Source organism: Sinohyriopsis cumingii, chromosome 12 (genome assembly GCF_028554795.1).
Source record: "Sinohyriopsis cumingii isolate HCF-2022 chromosome 12, ASM2855479v2, whole genome shotgun sequence".
Lineage (NCBI taxonomy): Eukaryota > Metazoa > Mollusca > Bivalvia > Unionida > Unionidae > Sinohyriopsis > Sinohyriopsis cumingii.
The window spans coordinates 39575818-39589565 of record NC_142972.1 but is presented as its reverse complement, the minus strand read 5'-3'; the positions used below and the strand labels follow the sequence as shown (position 1 = coordinate 39589565).

The 13748-nt window shown below is 36.0% G+C and overlaps 1 protein-coding gene across 1 annotated transcript in view; it reads right to left on the bottom strand.

Moving 5' to 3' along the window:
- LOC149786297 (WD repeat and coiled-coil-containing protein-like) overlaps window positions 1–10770 on the bottom strand; it is a 127661-nt gene extending 116891 nt beyond the window's left edge. Inside the window, exon 1 of the mRNA XM_089976681.1 lies at window positions 10612–10770. Coding sequence (XP_089832807.1) covers window positions 10612–10666 — 55 coding nt within the window. The 5' untranslated portion in view covers window positions 10667–10770. The remainder of the gene's footprint in view (window positions 1–10611) is intronic.
- Between the last annotated feature and the right edge of the window lie 2978 nt (window positions 10771–13748).

Sequence of the window (13748 nt, the reverse complement as noted above, 5' to 3'; positions counted from 1 at the left end):
AGATTATCTTCCTGGTCAATATCTGACTTTAATATGTCGGATCCAGTCATAAATTCAACAAATGTTATGCAATGTTATAAGTTGTTATTGTTGTTGTTGTAGGTTTAATGCCATTTTTCAGCACATGATAGGCTATACATGGCAGCCAGTATTAATGGTGGAGTAAGAACCTGGGAAAGAACCACCGACCCACGAGAAGCTACCGGCAAGCTTTCTCACATACCCACATCAGCCGAATCTGAGACTCGAACCCACACAGACAGACGTAGCAATGTTCCAAGTCAATGTTAAGCTGCTTCAAGGTGAGATATTGCCTTGAAGGTAGCACAGGTGATTACATCATACTCCAGGGTATTTTAGAATGAGGGGGGTGAATTTTACATGTATATAGCTTTAAGTCAGGTAAACAACTAAAAAGCTGGGAAAATATAATGCAATCAACTGTCAAATGATGAATACTAACTGTAGTGTTGCAGATAATAAAAGTATTACCAGTTTTGCTGTTTTTAAAGATTTGGTTTTAAAATAAATATATGCACCTTCTAATAAAAGTAAAATTTTCCACCAATTTGAACAATCATACATACTACATGTATAAGTCAAATGATTACCTGCCTTAGCAATGCCTTCCTTCTACCAATGTATTTAAGCTACAGTACTCCCTCAATATAAGGTTCCTCATTATTAGACAGTATCTTTAGGTTGGTATGGTTGAGGATGCCATTACATTTTATAAAGTACAAAGCCCACCTCCCCGGCGAATGAGTGGTCTAAGGCACTCATCTTTACTGATTACTCTCACATCTCACCTCTGTCCAATTGGTTTCACACCTCCATTCAGCCACTGTGGGTATGAGAGAAAGCTTGCCTGTAGCTTCTGTGGGTCAGTGGTTCTTCTGGGAGGTTTTCCCTTGTTCTTCCTCCACCAAATACACTGGCCACCATACATAGCCCATGATGTGCTGCAAAATGGTGCTAAACCACAAAACTAATCAAACCTTTTATGCATAAAATACCTCAATATAATGCAACCTTACCTATAATGTGGCCCATTTTAAGGCTCTGAACAATAAAATAGTGAGGGAATACCATAATAGCATACACTCTGACATGATGGCACATTATATGACAGAGAATCTGGGTGTACATATTGTCAGCTGGAATCCTATACATGACAAATATGCTACAATGCTTTTATGTAATACAATTTATTTTTACTATTCTTTGAAAAATTATAAATAATACTTCTGATAATTACATGTACTTAAGGTGTCATAATTTAAAAATCAGATAGCCTGACATGTTTACCAGGACAAAGACCCTAGTAGCTCAGATCACATTCCGTGGCTCAAGTATTCAAACACTTAAATTATATCTTGAATAATGAAACTTAACTGTAGCTCAAACATTTAAACACTTAGATTATATCCTGAATACATGCAATCTGAAAGTGAACTGTTTCTTTACGACTTCCCCTTTTCCTGCTTAAGAATCACTTATTTCTATTAAAAACATTTTTATTTAATACATCATGAAGAACTGTAACGGGTACCTAGATAAGAATCCCAATAGGCTATCTACATTAAAATCCCAATGGGCTACCTAGACTGGACACTGGTGACCCAGACAATTGTTGGAACTCAGGCACCAGCAACATACAGGGTAATAATGAACAGCGCTTCTACAAAAGAATCCTCCCACACATATGGCAAGGACAGTTTGTGTGTGATTTGAATTTTTAATGTAGTTTGAACAATTTTTCAGTCATACCGCCATGATGTCTACAGTATGGCAGTTTATAGTGATGTCTAGCACAGGGCATCATCATGCCACAGACATATGTCCCACCCAGTCACATTATCCTGACACCAGGCCGACCAGTCCTAACACTAACCTCTTAATGCTGAGCACCCAGTGAGGCAGCTGTTAGTACCATTTTTCCAAGTCTTTAGTATGACTCGGCCAGGGTTTCGAACCCATGACCTGCTGCATCCAAGTGGACACTCTAACCACTAGGCCACTGGATCTGATGCTGAAAATTCATTTCCACCATGAAAAAATCAATTTTCAAGGAAGAGATTTTAACTATAATCTCTGAAAATGAATAGGGCCATTGCCTGTGAAAATTAAACCTTCTAAAACAAAAAGCAAAGCCAATAAAATCTTCAGACCCCTTTTACTTAACACTTTTTGGACTTACCAACCTGCAGCATGCACTTATTATAACTGTGTCTCCATGCCAACAACAACACCATCAGTAATGTGACATATCTCATGCTGGAACCTTCGGGACTTGCACAATTAATTTGGTGTCATAGTAAAGCCATTGAAACACCATCATATTAAGAATTCTACAAACTTTAAATTTCTAACAGGATCCTGTCTTCAATTTCATACCTAAACAATCAGGTGCTAAATGAGTGTTCAAAAGTCCAATCTGTAAAAGGACTCAAATTTCATAAATAAAACACCGTCTCTAGTTGTGTCAGTTACACACAGGATATGCTCTCAAAATATTCCTTTTACTATAATTTTCTTTTTTGTTTAATCAACCGATTATGGCCAGCAAAGTCTATATATACTCTATCATATTTTCACACATTTTTCAATATGATGCAAAGAGAAAAAGTCCTTCAATATGATGCAAAGAGAAAAAGTCCTTCAATATGATGCAAAGAGAAAAAGGTGGGATTTTTAAGGGTTTTACAGCATGTCCAGTGGATGTCCTGGCAGATGTCAAAGTAGGAATGTATGTGACATCAACATGGTGATAGATGCCATCAAGACAAGGACTCCATGTTGAAACAGACAAGAAACAATGCCACTGTATGCACACAAGACTGGTCAATTCAATGAATAGGACAGTTTTATATCCAATTCCTCAGATTATGAGGTGAACTTTCAGTTGGTTTCGGTCAAAACTCCTCATGAAATTATCAAGTGTAGGTTCTTGTTTTCAGTACTAATCAGGTTATGTGCTCAAGTGATAATTTCAGATATCATTAAAAACATCAAAAACTTGGGTTTGATTTCTTTCTTTTTTTGGGTTAATGCCATTGTTTTGGCAATGGTGGCAAGTATTTCTAATGAAGGAAGAACCCATGACAACCCAAGAATTTCCGACCCAAAGGAAGCTATTTACAATCTTTCTTGTATACCCAAATTGGCAAAGACAAGACTCAAACCTACAATGATCTATAAAAGTGAGTGCCTTGGACCACTCAGCCACTCCTCCCCCCCCCTTAAAAAACTTGGGATGGATCACATTTAATTAAATAGCTCAGAAATAACCATGGGAACATTTAGTGATAGCTGTAATATCCTGCTAAAATTGTATAATAATATAATTTCTGATTAATTAATTCATTCGGTGTTCTCATTGTTTTGGTGCTTACAAGTTACAGGATATCAACACAAGTAGGTTATTTAGTGCTAAGCAAACTGGAGTAAAGTGCCTTGCCCAAGGACACACCACAGTAGCTTACTAGCTTACGCTGGCTGGTCCAGTGGTAGGACTATAACCTGCACCCATTAGGTCACATGTCCTGCACACTAACCACTAAGCCACGATGGTATCCTACCCCATGAGGTAAATGATTCAAGTTTGTATGCAATAATTATTTGGTTTATATGGGTTTCTCCTATAATTCATTACATGTATGAATGTTAAAATCATATTTTAAGTATAGCTGCTTGAATTTATTTTAATACTGTGGTCTACCTAGTGGAAAAGACAAAATCATCTAATGCATGAAATGAAGCTGTTCTTGTATGGAAAAGAACAAACAATGGCTTACTTTGTCACAAAAAGCACAATAATCTAGTAAGCATGCCAGTGGTTAAAAATCCTCATTGGTTTGGACAACTCAGTTTTACTTTTAAGTACAAGCGTATTCATATATCTATTTTGCTGCTAAACGCATCATGATTATGGTTCAGGCAAATGTAACCTCCAAAATTTGTTTCTAAAAGGTCAAAAGTTTTGCTCATACTCTTCGGCAGGATCAGTAACAAATTTATCATAGTGATCCCCTCGGTTAGTGGGAAAAAGCATCATAATTTCATCTAAACTGTGTTTTTTAAATGTATTAATATAGCTGTGAAACAAAATGCAGTATGGCTTATCAAATACCTTTCAGCGAAGTTGCCATACAATCACTAACTGTGCAACAAAACTGCCCCTACCCAACATGCCAATAAGGTGACAAGTCAATACAATGAAAGGTTTATAATGACACTGCTCTCTAAAACAGAATATGCCATTTCATGTAACATGCCAATATGGTGACAAGTCAATACAATGAAAGGTTTATAATGACACTGCCCTCTAAAACAGAATACGCCATTTCAAATAACATTTAAGCAAATGAATCCAAAAATCTATTAATTGCTGTTATGTACCAGATATTTTATTTTCAAACAATCAAAACATATTCAAACCAAGCTTAAAAAACTCCATTATCCACCTTGTTATTGCTTTAATGACAACTTATTTTCATATTTTCCTGTCAGTGATGAAGCATGCAAATTTAAATGCAAATAAATGAACTCCACAAATTCTTAGTACTTTTTGTTCATTTCTCAGCCATTAAAGCTTCAAATTTTCAGTAATTTAGAAGCAGTTTAATTTCCAACAAAACAGTCTCTATTCTGATATCAAAACCTGAATAAGTATTAAAAACACAAATACATGTAATATCATCCCTCAAATTCATGAGTCTGAACAGCATCGGTGCTGCCAACACTGGCTACTGCCTGCAAGCAGTAACAGAAGGGCTTCATACCGTGACCTCGAAACGTGTTAAAAGTCTCCCTGGACCATACTGAATTAAACGGGCAATGAATGAAAAACTATATATGTACTCACTTATAAGACAAGTCCAACTGCAAACTGCACAGACCCAGATCTGCTGGTGCATAATGCACCAGCAGATCTGGGCCTGTGCAGTTTGATAGGAGTAACCAGTAGAACAAGTAACATAAACCCTGATTTCTAGCATATTATTCCACAGCAGATCAGAATCTTTGTTATATGCAGTTTAACTTGACTTATTAGTGAGTAAATACAGTACTAATAATGCTTGAAATAATGTAAACTAGTAGTAAAGTGACTGCTGACTCCAAAATTCCTCCTCTAATAGGCAACACCAAGAATGACACCCATATCTGTTAATTAATGGGACTATTCAACCAAGCATGGATGCCAGCTTCTACTTAAGAATGCCATCAAATACTTTATACCATGCTATTTTCTATTAATGCATTACATCTGTAGTAAGCTTTATCATATTGTAGCTGGGTGCACACCTATGTACATTGTAAATCGTGCAACCTATTCGAGTTAATGCAAGTATAACAAATTAATCAATGATGCAAACTGCTGTAATAAATAAACTTGTTTGACTACTGTAAAGTTTTTAGACCTGAAGTTATAACTAAATTACACACTTGTGCAATGTAAACACACACACATATAGCATACAAAAATCCATTGCCTGGTAGTCAACTTAAAATTAAGGCTCAGAAACCAAATGGCCAATGCCAGTGGATAACCAATTTTTTATGTAAATCTGCCATCAATCAATAAAATCCACAGCTATCTATATAAAAGGCAAATGAAAAAATCCATATTTTGGGACTCATTTTAAAATAGAACTACTGCATCATATGAAAAAATACACTAATTCCAGAAAACTAAAAAAGAATGCTTGTTATTGTAAAAATACAACTTTTGGACCCATAAAGTACATGTCAAACATTAGGACTTTCATAGACAATCTAAGTCAATCTTTCAGAGTTTAAATGTGGCGATGTTGGTTTTGAGGTCTATAAATAGCAAACAGGAATAATGTATATATTCAAAACAGAGATATTTTCTTTATTGCATCGCTGTGTGCATAGCAGTTATCTTCTTGTCAGTGGCTTGATCACCTACCAGGTGTAGACGATACATAATATGAAAGGGAGACAGTGACTTGGTTACCAAAAGCATCAGATGTGCACCTTTAAAAAACTGCTAGCTCCAAAATTGGTCTTTTTCCTGGACTTCGTTTTCACATTGTAAATATATTATATAATTCACTGCATTTTCGAAAGCTGGTATTGTCTAATTTGGCAAAATTCATTTTCCCTATTTAAATAACTGCTAAAGATAGTGTACTTTAGACTAATTCAGGCTTATTTTTTAAGCACATGGGGACAGCCATTTTGGTTAACAATGTGCAAAAATCATGTACAAGTGACATTAGTACAATATCCAAATGACATTAGTACAATATCCAAATGACATTAGTACAATATCCAAAGAAAATTCAGCCACATTACATCAAAGTAACAGAGAGTTATGCCAACATTCTCTTCATTGTGCATGTTGCAAATGCAAACAGCTTCACCTCACACCTGTCAATCTCTCAGAAGTTCATAGTATCTGCAGAGTGCTCTCTTTAAGATATGCTCCTGACAAAATTAATCAATCACACTATCATGAATTGTCTACTTTTATAAAATTGTTTATGTTATAACAAATAACATTTGGTGTCAACCTGGAGTGTTATTGATACCCTCAATACAAAGCAAATACATATAATTTAATTAACTTTACGAACTTTTTTTAACTGATGGCACTATAAAAATGTTTATGTCAGTCTTTTAATTGCTAAACCAAATACAAATGGGCATTTCAACTTGAGCTGTCATTAAGGGATCATCAAGTCTTAAACCTACTTTGAGGCTGTTCAAGTCCATAAGGCCAATATCCTCCCTTCTCTTCAACAATGGCTCAGAATGGCTTATTGGACTGGTCTTTACTCAGGTGTGTCTTTATCACCAAAATTAGTCACATTTATAGGATTTTATTAACTACTATAAATTTCAACCTTTGATTCGCATGAAGAAAAAACATGCAATAAAATGAGGTCAAACAGAGGGCTATATAATCTTGTGTATCTAGAAATTATTCATTCATGTAAGATCTGATCATAATCAGTTGCATTATTGTTGTGTCCAGTATTTCTTTTAGGCTGGAATTGATTTATTCAAATTATTTCAATTGAGTTATTCTTCTCTGAAAGTACAAAGTGCTCAAGAATAACATTATTGGAAATAGGGACTTGGATTTATAGTGAAATCCAAATAAGGATATATTCTTGGATTTTATTATTGTGAGTCAGCAAAAGAAGGGGACCCAAGTGGCTGAGTGGTCTAAAGCGCTCTCCATTATGGATCACTGCCATCTCACCTCTGTCTACATGGGTTCGAGTCTCGGATTCAGCTAATGTGGGTATGTGAGAGAGATTGCCAGTAGCTTCTCGTGGGTCGGTGGTTCTTTCTGGGTTCTTCCACCATTAATACTGGGCGCCATGTATAGCCTATCATGTGCTGAAAAATAGCGTTAAACCCTACATCATCAACAACAACAAAAGAATGTTGACACATCATGATACAGGCCATTGCAGACATAACAACACTTCCAGCATCAGATTTATTTTGGAATACCACTAAAGTTTATTTAAAACTTTAACCATTGGGACTTGTATTTGAAATTCTTGGACCATCTGGGACTTAATTCGCTATATCTTAAGTTCTTTTTACATTTTTTTACATTTTTCAATCTGTATTCTACAGAAAAAAATTATTTGTAGAATTTTACTTGTTGGTTTTTTGCTCTTGCAGAATTTTACTTGTTGATTTTTTGCTCTTGCATATTGTGTGTATCACCAGTTATCAATAACTGATGTGATGTGATGTGATTTTGATTTTTAACGTAGCTTTAACAATTTTTCAGTCATATCGCTACGATGTCTGCAATGTGGCAGTTTATAGTGATATCTAGCACTGGGGCATCATGCCGCAGACATGTAGCATGATGTCCCACCCAGTCACATTATCCTGACACCGGGCCAACCAGTCCTAACACTAACCTCTTAATGCTGAACGCCAAGCGAGGCAGCTGTTAGTACCATTTTTGTAAGTCTTTGGTATGACTCGGCCGGGGATCGAACCCACGACCTCCCGCATCAAAGGCGGACGCTCTAACCACTAGGCCAGCGGAGCAGTATTATCAATATGTACTGTCAATTATGCAAACAGCTAATCAACAAAAAATTTCTAATTATGGAAGGGAATACATGATGAAAATGAACAGCCCTCATCCATTTTGTCAGCTCTCTAAAAATGCATGTTTGTTGGAGCATCTGAACACTTACAGGGTCTATGCTAAGGATTTATCAAGTGAAATAGTTACCAAAGAGTCTTTCATTTCACCCAAATTGGCCCAATGGTGAAGTTAATTTTTCCTGCATTGATTTCATCACATTACTGTGACCCCATTTTTCAATACAATGCATTAATAAAAGTAAAACACTGACTTTGGTGTTAGTTTTCCTTTCAAAGAGTAAAGCAGAAAGTTTAAAAGTTCAGTCTTTTCTTCTCTAGTCAGTTTTAAATTGAATGGGTTTTTTTGCCCAAGCTGAAGCAAATCACAACTTACAGACCAAATCCAGGTCCCTTATTAATTGTACATTTTATCCAATAATTCATCATATACACAGATGAAAAGGAACTTATTTAGACAATTTTATACAAAAAAATTTACTGTAACCTATTTCAAGGTAGCTCTTTTATGTTATACAACTGTCATTATGCATGATAAGAAAAGTTATAATATTTTTATAAGCTTTAATAATATCTCATCTGACATAAAATATGCAAAACATTAGTATAAAGTGACTATTTTTAACTTTCTATGACCCTCTGCAAGTACCTATCTGATAGATCCCAAATCCACAGAGTGCATTAGCATTTCTATCCAGCTCATATACTTTGAAACAAACATCAGCAAAAAAAGAAAACAGGACAATCTGGTTTCAGAACACCAACAAGCCAATCATTTTCTCCTACCTACCATTCAATCACTTTATATAAAGAAGCTAGGAAACTGCTATCAAAATTGGTAAAACTAAAAAAAGTGGCAGAGTACTGAATTAAAACAGAGATACAAAAATGTCTTAAAGTGGCAGAGTATTTTCAACAGAGTTGCCATAAAGGCAATTAACCAAACTGAGGCAATTAACCAAACTGAGCACAAAAGAACTGATAACAGAAATCATCCAATCTGACCAGAGCTCTCTAGTAGCAACGTTAATTGGAAAGATAGAAAACTTAATTGGATACACAACTTACATACTATACAGCTTGTCGTTATTAATATCTCTCTTTGAATGAGAGCCTAGGCATTGCTAACATTAGTCTAAAGTGAGCATTCTATACCCACATCTCCATCTCCATTTTAGCCAACTAAATTGTACATTCTAGCCACTTCATCTAAATATTAGGATGAAGCATGGACCCTGTCTTGTAATTATTAAATGCTCTTATCAACATCTGTATTATAAGATGAATTTGGATATGGAAAAATTAGTTACCATCTAGTAACGTGTAACATATAAGAATGGCATGAGTGGAAAGTCCTGGCAATCAAGATTAACAAACTTTAAATTCATACATTTAAAACTAAAATATCTGGAGCCACTAATGATATACAGGGCTGCTAGGTGACCCTGATTAATAGCAGAATTATCCCTGAATCCATGTGTCCGCATGCAATAATTATATACATAAAGTTTAATGATAATATTTGAAAATGTCATGTTGTGTTTTTGCCCTTTTATCTCTTCCAGAGCCTCTAGATGGAGGTTAATTTGGATGACACCTCCTTTACTGATTGATAACATAGCTACAAGGTTTCATGAAATTCAACCCAGTGGATTATAAGTGATAATGTTCTGATAAATGAGTGGACAGATGGAGAGGATCACAACATCCCCTACGCATTTACAAAGTGTGGATATAACAAACTTAAAAAAATAAAGTGTATATATATTGCCCCTGAAACTTCTAGGACTACTAATAAATGTTTATTAATACCTCACAGTAAACATCTCAATCCTGTTCTCAAGAAAAATAATATAACTGAAACAAAACTGTTTAAACTATATAAACTGTATGGATGAATTAAAACTCACAAAATTCAATCAGATAAATTTAAATCCAGAATGCTTATTTAAATTTCTATCTAATATCACTGGTAAAAAGATGTCATCTTGATACTCAAATGTGTTAAAATGAAAATAATGTTTCAGCTACAGTGATAATGCCAATGAAATGTGCAGCCTCTGATGTATTCAGCTGCTGTCAAGTTAAAGGGAGAAAATAACACTGGATACCCCTCACAGATATCTCCTCAGAAGGTGTACCCACTAATAGTATTAATTGGTCAATTAAAAACCAATAACAAAACATCAAACAGTCGGACAGTATCAATATTTTTGAATATTTACGGAAGACATGTTATAAACAACGATCGATGTTTTCATGTAAATATTGTTAAACTGAACAATTCTATATTTGTGAAAACCATTTCTATATTTGTGTAGTGCATACGAAGACAGTCCATTCTTACGTTCTACTGGCTGAAGTGCAAAAACGATACCCCACCAGTGGTGTGTTTATGCCGAAACGGACCCACTGTATCATCATATAATATTAACTTAAAGTAGTCTATAAACAGGTGGTTCCGTGCGGGGAAAAAAAAATAAGAAAAAAAAGATTTACCTTCGTGCAGAAGATTAACATTTTGTAATCTGATCTCCGCTGGTCCAAGCTCCATCTTAAATCTCAATTTGTAAATTTAGGCTACCTGTACATTTTGACAACTCAAACGCAAAATGCGCGCCTATCATTCATCTCGCTTCTGGTCCAATGGACAGGTGAGTAAACATTCCGCAGTGAATGAATCAACGAGAGACATTCCGAATGACCTGTTACAAATGGAAATGTGTATATCATGGTATGCACAGCAATAAAAACGGAAAATGCGTCAATGCAATACAAAACTTGGGAATCTTATGCAACTGGAAAAGCGTTCAAATTTTAAATGCAGATATAGCAATTCATACAAAGCAGCTATGTCTCTCATAGCATATTTATATACGCTGTTAATATTCATAAATCACAATTAACTTAGGTACCATTTCAATACTTAATATTTTATTTGTGATAGATTATTATTTTTCTGTCTTTATTTATTCTTAGACTAGAATATAGGGGGTTTGCAAACTTCACACATATTCCACCAAAATATCACCCATTCCCTATTGTTATGCAAGAAGGTTTCCAAGAAGATCATAACGCTGGATTTATTGAGTGGACCAGAGAAGCTACTAAACTACACTGCCTCTTTATTTATTTTAAACCATTTTTTTTTCTTCAGAAACTTCATCAAATGCAAGTAAAAACATAGGGTTTTGGTGATTCATTAGAAAGCATATGTTTATTACAGCACGGCCCCCTTCCCAGTAACGAATGATATAAGAGCATAAATATGAATATTGGTACACGTGGTTACAAAGTATGTATGTATGTATGTATGTATGTATGTATGTATGTATGTATGTATGTACGTATGTATGTATCAACGGTTCAATGACTTCCATCACTTGTAAAAAATAGTTTGTTATTTGAAAAAAATGTTAGTTTTTTTGTTTGTTTGAAAAAAATGTTTTTTGTTTTTAAAAACAAATTGTTATCTGTTGGTTGTTAGTGATCTGAATAAAAGTGTGCTTGAAAAATTTGTCTGTTATTTGTTTCCAATTTGTTATCATGATACATGCTCTTTGACTTTTCTCTATCCCTCACCCTCATATCAAACTATCCTAGCGTTCGACTCTAAACAGTGTAGGGATGTTTTCTATCGCGTCCGCGCTTTCACATTATAAAGCAGACCATATCCTATTGGAAAAAAAACCGAGACTTAACCAGTCGCGAAAGCACTAGTTGCGCAGGCGACTTAAATCCTTTAATTGATTGAGTGATTGTTGGAAAAAAATAACAAAAATTACATTTTCTTATTATCTATGCCTCCTTCCTACCTTACTCTTTAACCATTTCATAGTCTCTTGGCATGAAAATTAACACCTCTACGACCACATTCAAACCCAGGTAACAGCCATCAATCAACAAATACCTAGAATTACCGACAGGACCCAAAATCAGATCATATAAGGTGGTCTTGAACACAGACCATCAGGATCGTCCTCACTAAAACAGATTAGGAACAATACGACCCCAAATTATCAATATATAAGGTGGTCTAAACTCCAAAGACTATCCGATCCCGCAGCACAAGGCTGCAAAATAATAAACTCTCTGCTTAAGGAAGTATAACCCCAAATTAACACGTATAAGGTGGTCTAAAACCCAAAGACCATCAGATCCAGCAGCACAAAGCTGCAACGAAAAACAGCACTAATTAGAATACTAAGACCCTAAAAACCAATGCCAGTCAAGGTGGTCTCAAATACCCAAGACCACCAGGGCCCGCTACACAAGGTGGCAACATCAAAACCCATGGCTGTCAACCTGGGTATCTATCCTTAACCTACTCTAAAAACAGCACAGAGTTATCCTCCAAATTATGCAGGACGACACTTTTAGAAACTATACCCTGGAACTTAGAAACGCCAAAAATGTGCCATGAACCGCCTCCCGATCCATAAGCCTCTTCCTCCTCTACACGACCGGACATCAAAACATCACGCGTGCAGTGCACGCCCCAATAGCAATATACACGAGTGCGCGTTGGTTCCAATCCCACTCGTCTCAGTCAACAAAGTAATGTAACCTAAGCAATGAGTGCGTGCTGGGTCCAATCCCACTCACCTCGGCCATACATCCAGAACGCTAGGAACTAAATAGTACCTCGATCTGACGGTCTAATTAATAAGTGTTCCATGAACACATAAAAGCCTGGGGGATGGGCTCACATTCCTTCCCCCAGGAGTAATTAAATAGTACGCTGTGTGTGCATAAAACAGTGATACATGCCCCCATTGGAGCGAAAGTCACTTTAATCCAACTAAGTAAGTAAATGTTGGAAAGCCTGCCGCTAGACGGGGACACAATCTTAGACGATAAAAGTTGGCCATAACTCATTGTCCACATAAAACCCAGCCCTTTTTCAGGGCTACCCCAATACTCTAGAAAAGAGATGCTAATTAAATTGCCAATTGTATGTTAGTAAGTCAAAAAATAGAAGTGCGTTTATAAGCATTTTATTTCTTTGTTTTATGTCAAAAATAAATAGAAGTGCGTCTATAAGCACTTAGTTTCCGTAACTTGTCAAAAACTAATATGTATGTGCTTGTGCAGACCCAGACAGTTAGCAGTCCCACTACAGCGAATCAACAAAAAATATGCAGCCAACAGCAGTCAACTCCTAACAAAGAAACCACCCCAGTGAGAGTGGAGAAAGAACACAGGGCCCAGGAAATTGATTTAGCTGTACTGCAACAACAAATAACACCTAAGGACCAAGAACCGTTGGTCACTTATCAACATCTAACTGAATTAATCGAAAAAGCAAGAGAAGAAATCACTTTAACGATATTCAGACAATTTGAGGCAGCCCTCGCAGGAGATGACCCCGCAGAAGACAACACTTCCATGCTTGCTGCGGACTTAGAGGTCTCTTCCTCTAGCGAAGATGAAACAAAGGCAGCCCAACCCACTAAAACAACAAGTTCAACAAAGGAAACTGAGGCTAAAACAACAAGTACACCAAAGGTAACTGAGACCATTCCAACAAAAGAAACTGTGACGAGAGCAAATAAAACCGCCGAATGCCGGAAAATGGGACTGGGCGCAGCTTTAGACGATTTAAAAAAAGGAGGGACACTACATAAATGCAGTCT